This window comes from Equus quagga, chromosome 2 (genome assembly GCF_021613505.1).
Source record: "Equus quagga isolate Etosha38 chromosome 2, UCLA_HA_Equagga_1.0, whole genome shotgun sequence".
Lineage (NCBI taxonomy): Eukaryota > Metazoa > Chordata > Mammalia > Perissodactyla > Equidae > Equus > Equus quagga.
In genome coordinates this window covers 1222854-1240383 of record NC_060268.1, presented here as the reverse complement: position 1 = coordinate 1240383, position 17530 = coordinate 1222854, and the positions used below count along the sequence as shown (strand labels likewise).

General features: G+C 51.4%; 1 protein-coding gene and 1 long non-coding RNA gene across 7 annotated transcripts in view; one reads left to right on the top strand and one right to left on the bottom strand.

Moving 5' to 3' along the window:
• Positions 1-1028: 1028 nt before the first annotated feature.
• Positions 1029-5485, bottom strand: LOC124235865 (uncharacterized). Its single transcript, XR_006887589.1, has 3 exons — positions 4972-5485; positions 2492-4205; positions 1029-2388 (listed from the first exon to the last, which is right to left on the bottom strand). It is a non-coding gene; the product is annotated as an uncharacterized LOC124235865 (long non-coding RNA).
• A 7988-nt stretch (positions 5486-13473) lies between these two features.
• The window catches only part of ABHD12B (abhydrolase domain containing 12B), a 26784-nt gene continuing 22727 nt past the window's right edge, over positions 13474-17530 (top strand). For 3 of the 6 annotated variants that reach the window (XM_046654699.1, XM_046654695.1, XM_046654694.1), the window contains exon 1: positions 13552-13838. In XM_046654699.1, coding sequence (XP_046510655.1) covers positions 13760-13838 — 79 coding nt within the window. In that variant the 5' untranslated portion in view covers positions 13552-13759. The other 3 variants (XM_046654698.1, XM_046654697.1, XM_046654700.1) reach the window with 2 other exon arrangements.

The following is a 17530-nucleotide window of genomic DNA, read 5'->3' as shown; positions in this document are numbered from 1 at the left end:
GGAGCAGGTGGGTGCGAGGGAATGAATGCCTTCAGTGTCTCTTATCTCCTCACACTTACCTGCACATCTCCTCTCATGGAAGAGGAACAGAGGCCCTGCTCCATCCCCCACCTGCTTCATGGTCCCTGGCCTCCTCCCCCACCCCTGCCTCCCCTCGGCCTCTGTCTCTCCACTGGCCTCCCCACCCTTGATGACCACGCTCTTGCTCTTTGCTGGCTCTTCCCCATCAGTCCCACTCCTGGAATGCCTATCTCGTTTTTAAGAGGCTTCCCAACTCCTTCCCTCCCCCTACATTAAATGTCTTGAAACGGAAGCCCATACTTCCTAATTCCTCAGTTCCCTGACATCTGGTTTCTCGCAGCTTTGGGGAAGGTCCCTAGAGTCACCATTGCCCAACTCTGGGGCCTCTGACCCGTCCTCATCCAATCTGGCTTCTGCCCGGCATCCGACAGTGTTGACACCACTCTCTCCTGCATCCTCTCTGCCCTGGCTCCCCAAGACCAGCTCTCCTCGTTCTCCTCACTTGCCTCTGACCTCTTCCCCCACCACTCCCTCCCTGGTTCTCTGAGATACCACGTCCCCCAGACTCTGGCTCAGCCCTCTTGTCTCCCCGCCTCACTTGCTCTTTCTGGCCCTGCTTGTTTATTCTGCAGCAAGTCTATGCCCTTGACTCTGAAGTGAGACATCTATTCCTGCGGCTGCTCCTGAGCTGTGTAGCACTGCTTCCAACCTTCCACTGGACAGCGCCATCTGCTTGTCCCACGGGCTTCTCGCACCAGCATCTTCACAAAAGAAGATCCATGTCCTCGCCCTTCCCTCTGTGTTCTCCATGGTGGAAGATCACCACCATCTCCCAGTCACTCACTGGGTATTCTTGGGGTCTCCCGGCTCCTCCCCTCCAATCATTGACAAGGATTACTTATTTTACCTTTAAGTCAGGTGTTCTTAACCTTTTTTTGTAATCGTTAAACCTCTTGAAAGTATGGTGAAGACTTTGGTTTGCTTCTCAGAATAATGCTTTTTAGTGCATAAAACAAAATACAAAGGATTACAAAGGAAGTCATTTTTTGGAAATACAGTTTCCAAAATTGTCAAGACCTTTGACACAGGAATACACGTAATAACGCACGGCTACAGTCTCAGGTACTCAGATCCACAGTCAGGTCTACTCACCATCATGCTAAAGTCATGCTGGCATAAAGGATACACAGAGGCCTCTGCAACAACTGAGACAGCAGTGCAAAATCTGTGACTTCTGTGGGTGACAAAGCCCTAGATATTGCTAAGGTTACTACAGCAATTTTCTTACATTAATAATAGAACAATGTGATAGATTTTAGTATGAGAAAAGTGAAAATAAAGATGTAATGTTTTCCCCATACAAATTACAGACTCTTGAGTTCTATCCGGGTTAAGATACCTGCTTTACATGATCTCTTCTCTGTTCCTCCGACCTCATTATAGACCCCCAGAAGCCCTGAATGGACCCCTCCCCTTTCTTCCACACCTGCTCTTGTTGCAGTGTTCCCAGCACACCTGAGCGGAACACCCCTGTCACCTGAGCTGGGTACCAGTACAGGCCTCCTCTCTCCACACTCTGTCCTCCCCCCCAGCCTCGTCTCCTCGGTGGAGCTCAGATTGCTCCCCCCCTCCACCCCGCTTGTCTGCCTCATTTCTTCGTTGGATTGTACAGCAGCCACCAGGCTCCCCTCGCCTGGCCTCACCAAGCCTTCCCGCAGAAGCACAGATCTGTGGGAAACCCATCTGATCAGGGTGTTCCTCTGACTTCATCCCCTCACGGTCTTCAGGATAAAAGCAGGCTCTTTAGCATCATGCGGTGTCTGCCCCGCTTCCCGCCCCAGCTCCTACAGCGCTGTGCTCCAGTCGCCCCTCTTCCCGAGTCAGCCAAACTGCAGGACAATCGAGGCGTCAGAAGCCAGGGATCTGGAGCCAGTGCCTCAGTTCAAATCCTGGCTCCCCCACTCATGACCCGCATGGCCCTGGGAAACCACTTTTCCCCTCCACGCCTCAGGGACCTCAGCCCTAGGAGGGACCACGGGCGCCCTTGCCCCCCAGGCTTGTGAGAGCCGGTGGGATACACGTGAAATGTTCAGGACAGGCCGGTGATGTGTAGGACCTCGTCATGGTTTCACAGTTCCTTCATGGGGATGGCCTTTCTCCTGTTCTCTGGTGGCCCAGCTGGTCCTTTAGGACTCAGCCCAGGCATCTCCTGTTCCTGAGAACCTTTCCGTCTCTGCAGAGCTCATCAGCCAGCCACGTTCTGCAGGAACGCATGTGTCCACCCCGCAGGGACCTCGGCCCCTTCCCTTGTAACCGGGGACTGCCTCCAGCCAGGCGGGGCGGGCGGTCAGCAGGAGGCCGAATGGACTAAAGAGAGAATGCAGATCAAAGGACAAAGCGTTAGAATAAAGAAGAGCCGGTTCTCTCCTGACAATTTGCTTTTCAAAATATTCTGTAACAAGGGACTTACTTTGCTGTTTTTCTGAGTGTCCTGTCTGTATCGAGTCCTTTGTTGGCCAGCTCTGGGGCCTGATAGCATCATGCTTCTGAAACAGGAGGGAAAAAGAAGTGTGCGCCTGTACGTGCATATGTGCGCAGTGTACATCCATGTGCACATGTGTGTATGTACGTGCATATGTGTTATATGCGCGCATGTGTGTATGTCTGCATGTGTATACACATGCACGAGTGTGCCTATGTGTGTACATGTGTGTGTGCATGTGGGTATGTGTGTGTGTTGGGGGCAGGACGCTGGGGGGAGGGAAGCCCTCAGCTGCTCCTCAGGAATCAGGTCTCCAAGGACACATTGCCATTTAATACTCTCAGCAGAGGGACTGCAACCACAGGAGTGGGAAGGTGAGCATATTTTTAGGAACAGAAGAGAAGGCCTGCTGTGCAGGGTCCTGGCTGAGGGCATATCCCACGTGGCAGCTGCCCCGGCTTGAGTCAGAGCTGTCCTCGTTCCGTTCTGTTTAGACATCACAAAATAATTGGCGTATTGGGAAAAGATTAAACAACATGAAGGGTAGAAAGCAGAGAATCAAAACCGCCCCCTCCCCGTGCCACTCCCACAGGTAACCTCGGCTTCAGGGCGGATTTTAAGACACACGCAGGGACACGGTGTCACATGTACCGTCGGGCTGCAACCACGCTTTAAAAATCAGAAACGGAAAACCATGCCTCGAATTGTCCAGAGAAACAAGCGGGATGGAAGCGCTACAATAAACACACATTTTTTATGGTGGAAGAAAGAAGCTATTTAGATCTGAAACACACAAGGAACTCTTTATCAGAGAGGGCCCGAGGTGTAGGAGCCGGTAGAGTTTGACTCCTGGCTCTGCTCTCTGCTTGATCCCTTAATGGATCGGCAGTGCAATGTCCCAGGGAGGAGGGCCCAGCATTTCAGGATGCTCAAGAAAAGGAGGCGGCCTGTCCTGGGGCCTGGAATCAGGATGGGGAGGCCCATGGCCGCGAGCAGGAGGCATGGCCTAAGTAGCCTCCCCACCTGGCTCCTTAAAGCCACCACCACTCTTCCACAAAGGCGAAGGGAAGCTGGCACCCGTAGGCTGGGTCCTCAGAGAGCAGAAGCGACAGCTGTGTCAGGGGAGAGCCCAGAGCGGGGGCAGCCCGGGACGAGTCTAAAGACAAACTTGGCTGATGGCCCAACAAAAGCAGAGGAGGGGCTGCCCTGGCCGATCCCCCCAGGCTGCTCTGGGGCCATGTGGGAACTGAGCCCAGACCTCCTTCCCTGGGTGTCACCCCCCACACCCCCTGGGGACCAGCCTGCCCTCGGCCCGTGCCCCCTCCATCGCCAGCCCTGGCCTCTGCTTCTAGGCCTCCCCCACCGCCACCTCGGTGGGGGTCTGAAGAGGGGTTGGCTGTGGTGCCTTCCTTTGCACACTCTCCTGTCCACAGGGAAAGCAAACCCTGTCGCCCACGAGCTGTCCTTCGGTGTTGGGAGAGGCAGGGCTGGGGTGAGCGGTCCAGGGGAGGAGAGACGCGCCACGCGGCCCCGTTTGACCTGGGCCCCCGTGCGGCTGTGAGGATGCTGTTGCGCGTCCCTGGGTTCTCCAGGCCCCTGCCGCCCTCTGCACGCACAGCCTGCGTCCTGTGCCTGCTTTGGAAGATCCTGCTCCCCAGGCTTCATCAGGACGAAGTTTCTCAGCTGTAAAATGATCAGACTCCTAAAGAGATTAAAACAGAAAGCTGTCAACAGGAAGAACAAAAACACTTGGGAAGTAAGAAAACTGAGCACTAATGGGGAACAGAAAACAGAGGCTGGAGGAGTAAATTCTTCTAATATTTAAGTTTAAAGCTAAAAAAAAAAAAGTGTTTCTGTTTGGTTTAAACGGTTTAAACAGAGCCGGCAGCATCTCGGGGTCTAGAGCCAAACATTCCGGCTCGGAGCGGTCCCGAGGCTCACACTCCTGTCGGCTCACGGCTGCCCCCACGTGTCTGATCTGAAAATCACAATGCAGAACGTGTCCATTTTCTGCTTTGCAAATAAACGGTGGAAAACTCCCAACAGTCTATTAGTTCCCGAGATAATAAACCGCAGAGAATTAAAGCAATGTTTCAGCTCGTTAGTGAGAACTGTGTAGCCCAGGTGGGGTTTCAAGAAGTCTTCAGTTTTATAAGACACCATTATGTTGCCTTTCCCCCTCTTTTTTTGCAATTCATTGTGCCTTTGCTGAAGGGATAAATTTAATCCTCAGAGGGAGTGGTTATGATTATATTAGCGATGTAAGTCCCACTAACGGTACCCCCTTCCAGAGAAGCCACACGACTTATTCATTGATGTGCATTAGTTTTTATTTTATAGCATTCAATGAAAATCCAATAAAAATCCAGGATGATTGACGGTTTGCACCAAGAGTCTCTGATGCGAGCTAATTTCTGATACGTGGCTCAAAACAAACGTGCACCAAAGCGCCACCTCCCTGCGCTCACCTGGCACCACTGTTTTCAGAGAGCAGATCGGGGCCCGTTGTGACGTGAACTAGGCTGCCTCTCTGGGTTGGTATTAAGCACCAATTCTTCCCGTTTCTTGCTCTTCCATGTACTTCATGTGAGCCACTTCTTGCTTCATAGAAACCAGGGCCACAGAATATCACGTTGTCCTAGATGGAATTTGGAAAGTGCCTCCCGCCTGAATAGATGAAGGGGCTGTCCTGCACACAGAAGGTGGCAGCAGTCTCCTCTTCAACACGGCCAGCTGCTTGTTCCTAGTGCTCATCCCAGAATCTTGGTTCTGTGGGGGCAGCCTTGGTGTTGCTGCCCAAAGTCACCAGCTAGAGCAGCCTCTGTGGTTCCTGAGTGCTGATCTATGGATACTATTGATCTTTCACTGTTCAACCCAGAGAGAGCTCTGAGGGTGAGGGCTTTTCCTCCTCCGGAGCGATCAGACACTCTCTGCCCACATAGGACTTCGGGTTACATTCTCTTGGACCCCAGGCCGTGTCTGCTCCCAAAGGGAAGTTGTGAAGGGCCTGGTCTGAACGGGCAGCCAGTGTCACTGAAAGGACAGCGCGTGGCAGAGTGTCCCTCACGTTCTGTAATTCCTCCAGGCGCCTGGCTGAGGCTCCTGTGAACTGGGTCAAGGCCAGCTTTATCAGGGGGGGGGGGGGGGGGGGAGTGAGGCAGAGATTATGGGATACAAACTGAGATACAAGTCCGGTATTTCTGGGCCATTTAAATTGCTCTGACCCAAGTTTCCCACGTATTTCTAGTGATCTTCTGGGACTGGCACATCTGTAGACATTTAATTCTAAGAGACAAGGTGCCTGTGGACATCTGCAAAGGCAGCTGAGGACCTGGGCAGCAGGGGTTCCAGAATTTCTACAGAGAAGGGGCTTTGGGGCGACTATGTGGGCTGGAGGGAATGTCTTGAGGCTGCGTTTGCATTCAAGCACAGTCTTCAGTTGTGTGTTTATCTGCGGTGGCTCTGCAGGCGTGGATGGCGCTGCCTCTTGAACCGCCACTCAAGAGAATCAGCGGCTCAGTCCTTCAATTTTTCAAGAAATAGGCTCTTTCTCAGTATAGTGTGAAGAGTTATACAGTGTGAAGAGTTACTCAGTCCAGGCTGATGTCTCTTCAACAGAGCAAGAGATCTGTGACTGTTCAACAATTTACAAGTCTCGGAGTAGAGGGGCAATCAGCTCGGCCTGGAGGGTCTCTCTCTCTAGGTGCCCTCAGGGGGCCCACCCTCAGCCATGTGCCTTTGCCACTGCCCTCTGCTGTGTCCACCCTCCTGGCCACCGTCCAGTCGGGGCCATTCTGCCTCGATTGCTGTATGTGTGTCCGGTGGATCAAGGCTCAATGGGAGTTATTTGAAGCTACTGGATAAATATTGTGTATCGTCTTGGGCTGTTGGTTTTTCTCAAAGGTTGGGGAAAGGTACATTTCTATAAGAGAAATAGTGACATAGAGTGTGAATTAGCTGGGACTAAGTTCAGCTGTAAGTAACAGAAGAATCCAGAATACTTCTGGTGGGAACACTTTAAGCTTGTGTCCCCACCTGGGCGACTTTGAACTTGGTATTCCCTCTGGCTGGAACTCGGCTCTCAAGTCCCGTCATTAAGATCTCAGATAAAATAGCTTCTGTATGACATGACTTTGTTTTGGTAGCACTTATCTGATTTGTGTATTCATTTGTTTGTATGACTGTTTTTATCTTCCTCCTCCAGAATGTCAGCGTCACGAGAGTGGGGAGTTGTTTGTCTTGGTTCGCGCTTAGAAGAGTACTCAGCACGTATGCTCGGTATGTTTGTAGATAAATGAAGAATGACGTGGTCTCCCTGACTACAGCACCAGTCCTGGGGCTCGGGGCCATGGCTTACGTTTCTGCTCTCCTCCGCAGGGTGAGCGTGGCGCAACACGTGCAGTTGGGGTTTGGTGAATGCTGTTGAGTGGGACTGCACAAGAGGAGGAAGCCCTGTGGACTCCTCAGACGGGGCAGAGGTGGAGTAGGGCGGAATGCCACCTTTACAGAGGGTGTGATGGCTACACTGAGCACAGCGTGTGGTGCTGGGCGGGGAGGCTGAGGACAAGGCAGGGGACCCCGGAGCAGCCTCCGCCGCAGGCCTGCCCCCACTTTGCTCCCCCTGGGTTCTTCTTTCCCGTGGTTGTGCAATTCGGAATTTCACAGGTGTGCGTCAGAGAGTGCCGGAAGGCCCTACAAGGAATGTAAGTGACAGACTGGAGTTTTGTGACACTGGATTGGCTGCTGTACAGATTCAAGTCTTTCAATAGCACGTTCATTTTACAAAATGCTTATTGAACACCTGCTCTGTGCCAGGAGTCATGCAAGGTGCTGGGGATACACATCGCCTGTATGTACGAAATTTTGTTCCAAACTTGACGAGTGACATCAAACACAACAAGAATTCCTGACTCCTGTGGTGCAAGACTATAGGATTGCATGTTCAACACCATCCCCCTTCTGCTTAAAAATTCTTTAGCAGGTCACCTCACAGTCACCTCTGGATCAACGAGCTGGTGTTTGCTAAGTAATTTGTGACTGCTGGGTTGGTAGGGCTCCTTCGGGACTCCTATTCTCTTTGACACTTAGCAGGTGGGGGGGAGAGTGTCCTCTGCCCCCACCCTCACACATTTCGTTGTCTCTCCTGCTGTCAGGAAGGGAGGCTGTGCCCTGCTGGGGCCAATTTTTAATTCCTTTTGGTTGGCAGTGAAGGAGAAGAGAGTGGCTGCATGGCCTCCTCAATATTTTTGTGTAAGTATTAGCATTTATTCGTAATCAAACTTCTGTGTTAGCCATAAGCCACAGTGCTGACGGTAGTCTTTTTAAACGAGTGCACGCAAATATGCCAGGAGCCTGACAAAGCGTCAAATACGTTCAGTAACAAGTCATGTCAACACTGTGCATTCGTGGGCTGAAATTTTTTTAACTTCAAAGAAGAGCTTTCATATCTCTGCTCTTGTTTCAGACACGTATTATTATTTTAAAACTGCACTCTAGGAGAGGTTGCTCCTCACAATCGAAGTGCAGCCAGGTGAGGACAGTGATGACCCACCTCAGGCTGCACAGCGGTGTCGGTGCAAGCAGCCGGCCGCACGCCTCTGGGGTCTCTCCCTGCTTGTTCAAAAACCGAACTCGAAGAAGAAGAAATGCACTAATTTCAGGCTGTGCTGGGAGCACCTCAGCACAAACAGGGGGCTGAGGGAGGACAGCTAGTTTCAGGAATGTCCTTGGAGATTGGACAAACAAGGAGGAACAGATGACTTCAAACGCATGTCAGGCATCCAGAAAGCCCAAAGCTGGAAGCATGCCATCTCCTTGGACTGGAGACCTGGCTCCTGCTGACTTATCTGCAGCTGAGGCTGTGTGCCTGTCTTCCACAATCTCCATGCGTGTGCTTTCATCATCAGTAAGGTATTTTTACGGGTTCTCGCCTTATCTTTTAGCTTTTCCCGTTTGACTTCCTCTGGAGTAAAAACCCCGTGTCATTGTTTGCCTGGAGGCTGGAATGTGGACTATGGAAGTGCCCTTACCCTGGATTTGTTAGACGAGCATTTTATTTTATTTTATTTTGAGGAAGATTAGCCCCGAGCTAACTGCTGCCAATCCTCCTCTTTTTGCTGAGGAAGCCTGGCCCTAAGCTAACATCCGTGCCAATCTTCCTCTACTTTATATGTGGGATGCCTACCACAGCATGGTGTGCCAAGTGGTGCCATGTCCATACCCAGGATCCGAACTGGGGAACCCTGGGCTGCTGAGAAGCGGAACATGAGAACTTAACCGCTGCGCCACCGGGCCTGCCCCCAGAGGAGCATTTTAAAAAATAACTCAAGTAGAAGTCAGGGAGACCCGCCTCCCTGTCTCTATCGTCCTAAAACCAACCGCGGTGCTTCCACTTCGTAAAACACAGGCTGTCCCCCTTCCCTCGAGTGGACATGGGACAGGTTGCTTCAGAATCTCCAGCCTGGAGACCCGATGAGATGACCAGACACTGTCTGGAGGTGGTGGCGAATTCTTCCAGCCTGACTACTCACCAAGCAGAAGTAAACTACCCTGTGATTACCTATTATAATTTTTCTATTTTCAAGGTAAGTGGAAGGACTAGTAACCCAGTATACAGCTACCAGTTGTAGCCCCTGCCCTCCCCCACTATCACAGCCCTGCCTCTGCATGTCTGACACAGGCCTGGTTCCTTACTAGATACCAGGTGCCCTTTGAGAACTAGTCTCACCTGGCCTGTTCCTTTGAGTAAGTGGAAGCCTCGAGTAAGCCTTGCATGCAGCAGGCAATCAATAAACAGGGAATGAATGCAGCTTATCCATTGCTTGGTCTCTCTGGGTCTCAGTTTCCTCTACATAAAATGAGGGTATTGGCAAATGATTGCTTATACCTCTTCCAGTTTTAACATCCTATGGGTCCTCGTGGATGACCTCCCATCGCCAAAGCCGTTTCAGGCGACGGCACAGTGCTTCCCTGGATCCTTGCCTGACCTCTTCCGCCCACAAAGATGTTTCCCCTGACCCTGCAGAATTACATTATCTGTCATACATATTTATTTACAATCTGGTGACACACCTCAGGTTGTTGTTCAGTTTTTCACACGCCTAGTCCTGTGCTTACAACTAGAATACAAGCTTCCCACTATACAAAATGAGCTCAGTCAGGATTTATTAAATAAATAAATGTCATCAAGAAATCATTCTAATTCCCTCTAGAGGGAATTCTGGGCTTAAAGGGATATGAACGCCTGAGGGTGAGTCCCAGGTCTGTGGTTTGGGAAACTGCGGGGTGACGCTGTTCTGCACGACGGGGACCCTGCAACCGGGACAGGCTCGGAGGGCGGAGGAGAGGAGCGGAAAGCTGCGCTCTACACCTCCTCCTTGGAGATCCTCGAGGAACATTAGCCAAGTAATGACTCTGAGCCACGAGATCCTGGCCAAAGGAACATGTTTTACTGTGTTTAGCCCAAAGCTTCCCAAATAATTGAACATGATTTTGGAAACAGCCGTACAACACAAGAAGAGGAGCAGGGCGAGGAGGGGGGGTCTGCAGAACAGGCAACCTTCAAGCACGGTGGGAGCAACTTGAGAAGGAGCGTCCAGGGAGGCGGGAGGGAGCTTTAGCTCCTGGACCTCAGTGCCGGCTCAGTCCTTCCACAGACACAGGGAAAACCAGGTCCCATCTCTTGTCGCGGGACAAGGGAGCCCACGAGCCGTGTCGTGGAATGTGCAGAGGTCTTCGGAAGAAAGAAGACGCCCGAGAACCTCCCGTTTCAACTCCCGCCTCACTCTCTCTTCTCAGAGACTCCCCCCTGTGCTGAAAGGAAGCCCGAATTAAGACTCTCAGGTTAAGGCTCCTGAGAAGAACCCGACACCCACTCTTGTACTTTAATGAATCAGATCTTACGTTAGATTGACTCAGCAGACAACACGAAACTTAACAACACAGAAAAATAAATGTTGCGAGTGAGTTAGTCACTTCACACACTCCCTGTCATTAGGACTCAAACTTCCCTATCATGTTTCATTTCAATCTCAACAGCACCAGTTTTTTAAAAAAAATTCCCATTCACGTATGGAGAGCTGAGAAAGGGTGAAACAGATGAGCCAGGGCGAATGCAAGGTGGCCGTTCACACGGCGTGCACGCGGGTGGCATGGCACAGTGGGCAGCCACTGGGAACGGTTCCTCAAAGATTAAATATAAGATTAACACATGGCCCAGCAAGGGGGTACGTGGTGTCCTTTCTGGGTGATGAAAATGTTCTAAAATTGAGCAGTGGTGGTAGATGCACAACTCTGTGAATACACGAAAATCACTGACTTGAACACTTTGTTCAAAAGGGTGAATTGTATGGTATGTGAATTATATCTCAATAAAGCTGTTATGTAAAAAAAGAAAATGCAAGGGGGATGAATACATTCTTTTCAAGATAAAATTTCCTCCAAACAGTGGAAGTCAGGGATCTGTTGTTTGCTTCGTCTCCGTCCCTCAAACGCTTCACGACCAGCATTTACCTCCACAGCCGCGTGGCAGCTGAGGGGCAGGTGTCTTATGCTCCAGCCTTTTTCCCAGATGGTAAAATTAACCTGGCTCTGATAAAGATTTCTTTTTCTTCTGGAAGTGCAAATAACATCCAACTATTGGTTTCTGACGTATTTGTGCCAATGGCTTTGTCTTGACATTTCTACAACATCACATTGGACCTCTTTGTTTATATAGTTTATCTGCACATTTCTTAGATCGCTTTTCCAAAAGGTTCCAAAAAGGTTTGTTGAGGGATAATTTTTTGTTGTTAGTGCCATTGAGTGGATTCCGACTCCTGGCGCCCCTGTGGACAGCAGAGGGAACCCTGCCGGGTCTGTCTGTGCCATCCTCTCACCTCCGGTGCTCTATCAGACATGCTCCACTGCTGTTCACAGGGTCTTCACAGCCAATTTCTTCGGAAGTGGGTGGCCGGGTCCTCCTTCCTAGTCTGTCTGGTCTGGAGGTATAATTTTCATTCAGCCTAATTCACTCTGGAAGGTTTCTAATTCTACGAATTTTGGTGAAAGTTTACAGTCATGTGGCCACCACCACACTTGACGAGTCGACTATTTTCTTCACCCTACGATGTTCTGTCGTGTCCCTTTGGAGTCAACCCCTCTCCCCACACCCAGGCCCTGGCAGCCCGACCTCACTTCTGCCCTTAGGGCTCCTCAGTTCCCATTCTGTGTCCTCACGTTTATGGTGAGATAGGTCTCTCTCCCAGGCAGGGCGCTGCTTTGTGTCCCCATAGTGCCCAGGGTGGAACCTGGCACCTACAAGTTGCTCAGTAAGTAGACAGTGAATAAACGGATGAGTGACTTGCTTTTGATTTTGCCAAATCATAGTGGAGATTCCACTCTCTGACTTCTAGGATGAACCGTTTGAAAAGGGGCTAGGATGTTGGGAAAAGCTTTCTCCTAGAGTTTTCATTTATAGTCTTCATTAAAAAAAAAAATGTTCACAGTGATTTCCAACACCAGAGGTTTTGCTGAGCATTTACATATTTCCTTAGACTTGGAGCTTACGACTCTGCTCAACCAGCATGTGGCCTCCACCCTCTTGACCTGAATAAGCAGATGGAAATAGAACCTGGGGCCAAAGGCAGCTGCTGCCCCCCTCCTCCTTGTTGTGCCCCCCATCTCTGATCCCTCCGCCTCGCCTGGCAGGGCCCGGGGTCTCATCCAGAGCTTCCTGAATAAGTTCTATGAGGTTCCAGACCCACTTCAGGGACAGCTCAGGGGCAATCTGACACCTGCTGGAGTCGGACTTCATCTCTGCTCTGCAGGGTGTGGCCCGTGAAAACCCACGTGAGCCAGCTCATCAGGCAGGCTTGATCCCCTCGGTCCTTCACGATCTGATTCCTCCTTTATCTTAATGTGAATCAGAAAATTGACATTCCCAGAGCAGTTATAAGAGGGAGTGAATAAAATTCCTCCTTGCCTGACTGGTTCCATGAAATGGCCTAATCCTGAAAGAGGACTACCCTTTCTTGAAAGCTGTGGGTGCTTTTCTCCTGACTGGCCTACCAGCCCCAAGTGGATGGCTCCCTGTGAGCTTCCCGTGGGTTGGCAGTCCCCTGCAGTGCCCTCCGCCTGGCTGGCGAAGCCCAAATGTCACAGGCACCGAGAAGGAGCCCATGTTCCCTCTGGGGAGGTGGCACCTGGCCTCCAGGATGAAGTCTCAGTGGTGGCATCAAACTGCAGCCAGACGGGACCTCACCCCTTTCTTCCTCCTTGGCTCCCACGCTTTGCCCTCTGGCTTCCCTGGAGCAGGTCGCGGACAGTCCTGCTGCCAGGTAACCCTGCACCAGCAAACCTCAGTCCCGGCCCCACCTTTCCAGGTGTGAACTCCTGATACAAGGCGGGGGCCGAGGCGGTTCTGATACATGCTGCTAAAAGCAAAACGCCCAAAAGTTGTTAATTTTGGACACAAGGGGGAATTGTGTAGTTCCTAACTCTTGGACAGATAAACCATTACTCACCGAATGGAGCCAAAGAAATTCTTTGTACAGTGATGATGACAGATGAGTGAGAGAGAGAAGAGGGAGATGGTGGATGGGGAAGCTTCAGAAAAAGAGAAAACACAAAAGGAAGAAAGAAAAAAAGTCAAAAAAAGTCAAAGTAGAAGGAAGCGTAGGTTCTTCAGCAGGGGCTGCGGAAGCTGATACCCAACTTTTGTGTCATTACTGCGGTGATAAAAAATACACTTCGGACAGATGGAGACGAGCGTGCAGAGCGGCCTCAGCGCGGGAAACTGCTTTCGGACATAAATCTGTGGGGTGGGCGGGGGGCGCCCCAGGGCCATCCCGGCCCCGCCTTCCATCCCGGCCGCATCCCGCCCCCGCACCTGCCCGCGCGCCCCGCCTGCCGCCCGGCCGGCCCCGCGGGGGAGGAGGCGGAGGCGGCGCTGGGCTCTGGGCGCCGGGCTCCACGAACGGACTCGGCGGGGACCCGGCCGGGCGATGGACGCGCGGGGCTGCGTGGCCGCCTGGGGGGACATGGTGGCGCGGAACCTGCGGTGAGTGCACTCGGGCTCCAGGGGTCCCCTGAGCTCCACCAGCCCCGGGACCTCGGCCCCACCCCACCCGCAGGCCGGTGTCCCTTTGCAGCTCCTTACAGAGATGCCAGGAAGACGGCTCGGGTTCCTACCAACCTCTGTCTGCGTGACCATCTCACTACCAGGCCGACGGATTTCAAAAACACTAGTAATCGTGGCGGTAATAATGGTAGTCTTGGATGGCTTCCTGTTCCGTCGAGGCCTATCTGTGCAGATGGAGCAGGATGGGAAGGCCAGCCCGTGCGAAGCCTCCGGCAGGTATGGAAGGAACAGCCCTCCGTCATGCCTAAGATGGCGGGACACTGGAACCAAAACCTGTCACTGCCTGTGCCAAGGTCTTGCATCCTCTAAATCGGAAATGTCTGTGTCAGCGGGTGTTTAATCTTCTTCCTTCCATGAATCCTTGGCTTCCACAGTAACCTTAACCCACCTGAATCCACTGCAGTATCTTGCCCATCGCCTTTACTTGGAAGCAGGTGTTGGTGGGAGAGCCTGGACCGGGGAGACTGGGGTATCTGTCTTGTTCTGTTGGTGTGGGAAGGTATTGGCATTTTTCTTTGCCTTTCTTCTTTCTATTCCTTTGTTTTATTTAATTTTTGCTGATTACAAAATATCCAAGAATCACATCCAAACACAGGAGACTCACTTTGGAGTGTCCAAGTGAAGATGGACACCAAGCTCCTCTCCTTCTTCCTCCTGTGGCTCCACACTGGGCGGCGGTGCAGACCCCTGGCCCCTCTGGGTGGATCTGCACCCCAGTCAGAATAGCCTGACGGCTGTGCTTTTCCAACTTCACATTCCCGGGCCTTCCCTCCCTGATACGGTCCTTCTGGGAAAGCTGGCATTTGCAGCTTCTCTTTCATGGTCTCTATAGAGTCGATGACTGATCATTTAACATTTATTTGGCAGAGAATCAAAGTGGCAGGTCACCCTTTTAGAGAACAATCCACTTTCTTGGTAGTGGAGTGGGACGTGGGGATTGGGGAATGCTCGATCACTTGCCTTACTAATTACTAACAAATAAGTCTCAAGAGATGCTTCCTGAAAGAATAAAACACTAGCACATTTCTTCACTGGAGCAGAAGATTACTTTACGAAGTGCAGAGGCTGGGGCACAGATGGGTGTCCCGCATCCTGAATCCTGGTTGTTTCTTGGAGCAGGTTGCTTTAGATGAACGAGCATTCGTGGGGGTTTGTTGTGTGCCTGGGGCTGCTGGCAGCGCTAGCTCTGCTGTGATGTGATTGGAGACTCAAGGAGAACGCTGAATCTTAGGATATTTGCAGTGGCTATTTTTTAATACTGTGGGGATCTGTTTATTTTACAAAAATTTCATCAGAGGTAGTTGTTCCTTAAGGTGGATGGACCCAGGAGAGTAAATCTCCGCATACAACTGGTTTTCTTCAAACTAGAAAAATGGAAAATGTGCACAGGAAAGAAGTTGGGGGAAGTCAATGGGCTATTTTCCTTCCATTTCTCCCTATTTCACCCCCAGTCTTTACATTTCTAGATAGTGCTTAGGAAGCCCCCGGGAGTGGGTGATGGCTGATTCATTCTTTCCGTTGGCTCTCTGTCAGCACCAGGCCAGGCCCGGGGCACACGGCGGTACAGGCACAAGTCCTGCCGTGGTGGAGCTCACGCTGACTTTCAACTGTAATTCAAAAAAGAGAAAGAAGCCCTTGCCCTCTCCCCCAGGGCTTCCAACAGGCGTGGCTTCCTTCTCCCTCATGAAAGAAACACACTTTTCTTTCAGTTCTCAACCTGTCCCTCCACAAGTACTTATGGAGCTCAGTCCTGTGCTGGACAAAGTGGAATGTGAAAGAAGCATTAGATGCCACGCGGGTCTGCTCATCGGGATACAGGGCTGATAGCGGGAAAACAACCAGAGAACAATGCAGGGTCCAACTGAGGCCGATTATATGAGTGGGAGGGTGGAAAGGAGAGGAAAGGTCACTGTGGGAGGATTTGTCTGGAGGGCCTTTGACCAAGGAGAGACACTTGAGTGGATGTGAGGGAAGAGGAAGATTTGGTTGGGAGGGAAGAAGGGGGGGGCACAGACACACTTTGGTCCTTGATGATCAACACGTTGGCGGAGTGAACAGGCACGTAGGATGCATGTGCAGCTGGTCTTAATGTTTGGAATAGCTGTCTGGCCAAATGTGTTTGGGTTGGGCTTCCCAGAGCTGGTACCTCTGAGAGAAGCACGAATGATCGCCCTGTAGCAGCTCAGGTTCCACCAGTGAGAATCATCCAGCCGGGTTGGGTGGCCCCTGGGGGCGCTGTGTAGTTACAGCCACAGCTGATCAAAGGGCAGACGGAAGAGCACCAGAGCATCAAGGTGGCTGTTTGATGTGCTGGCCGGGGACGGGATTGGGCTGAAGCTGCATCCACCGCTTAGATAAGGCCTGTTAGCTGCTGGTGACTTTTGATCCCTTACTGATCCAGGGGAAGTCAAATTGACAAGCCCCTAGTTAAAAGAAGCCGCCTGCATTATTGATGCTCTCAGGGATCTGGTCACTGTTCTCTTCCTGCAGCTCTTCTCACAGAAGTGCCTCGAGCTATTTGAGAGGAGGGTCCTGTATGAATTATTCTTTAAAAACAGAAACATATTTCCCTCTACTGCCTCTGCTTTCTAAGCGCCCTGCCACCTTCAAAAGGTAACCTAGAGGGAGACTAACAGGCGGGCAGCGTGGGTTCAGAGTGAGGAGGGAGAAAGCAGGGGCCCACCCAGTGAAGGAAGCATGAGAAATCAGCCTGTGTGCAGGTCTGCCCATTTTGGCTTGATCTGGGGCTCAAAGTGGCTTCTCTGGGTTTTGATTTCTTATCTTTGAAGTCAGAACAACAATGTCCTCTCCTTCCTGCCGCCTTCACGGAGGCTATTTTAAAGTTTTACAAAACATCCTTTTCGTTTCTTTCTTGCTGCTTTTATGAGGAGGCAGCTGCCCGTGTCTGATGCACGTGAAGAGCTGCCCCTTACCCTGAGCCCACATCTCGTCTCCACGCCCTGCAGGGCTGCTGGAAACTCATCAGAGGTTCATGATCTTCTCCTGTCATTCCTCCCAAACATATATAAGTACTCTGGTTTTTAAGTTATCAACACTTGAGGGAGAACTTTTTTTAAAGGTCTCTCTCTGGTGACTTTGATAACAGAAGGCTCCTGAGAATACCAGATCAGGAAGGAAGAAGAAAATGGGGGGACAAAGGGACATTGCGAGGGGCAAGTGTGCGGAAGGGGAAAGGGGACCCTGAGAAAACTCCCTCTGAGAGCTTAGCTTTGCCAGAGGCCAGCCTGGTTCCTGGGGTTCAGTTTTACTTGCATGGATGGCAAGTAGGACACACCAGGACAATGATAGCTCATTGGAGGTCATGTCATCACAGACCTGGGTCCATGTGGCTCTGCCACTCATTGGCTGTGTGACCTTGGGAAGGTTCCTGTTCAGTCTCCTCTTTTGCAAAGTACGTGTAATAACAGTTATCTTCAAAAATGCCTCTGGTCTAGCAGAGAAATCAGGGCAGGGAGGCAGTTCAGAAATGCTGTCCAGCCCCTCAACCTGACGATATCATGATGGCGAGCAGGCCTCACACTGACTGCTCACAGGAGGGAGCTTACCAGGTGTGTCCTGTCATACCTGGGCTCCATGTCCTCCTCCTGTCCTGTCACACATGGGCTCCATGTCCTTCTCCTCTTGTCCTATCACACATGGGCTCCATGTTTTTCTCTTCCTGTCTCATCACACCTGGGCTCCATGTCCTTCTCCTCCTGTCCTGTCACACCTGGGCTCCTTTTTCTTATCCTCCTATCACAACTGGGCTCCATGTTTTTCTCCTCCTGTCCTGTCACACCTGGCTCCATGTCCTTCTCCTCCTGTCCTATCACACCTGGGCTCCATGTCCTTCTCCTCCTGTCACACCTGGCTCCATGTCCTTCTCCTCCTGTCCTATCACACCTGGC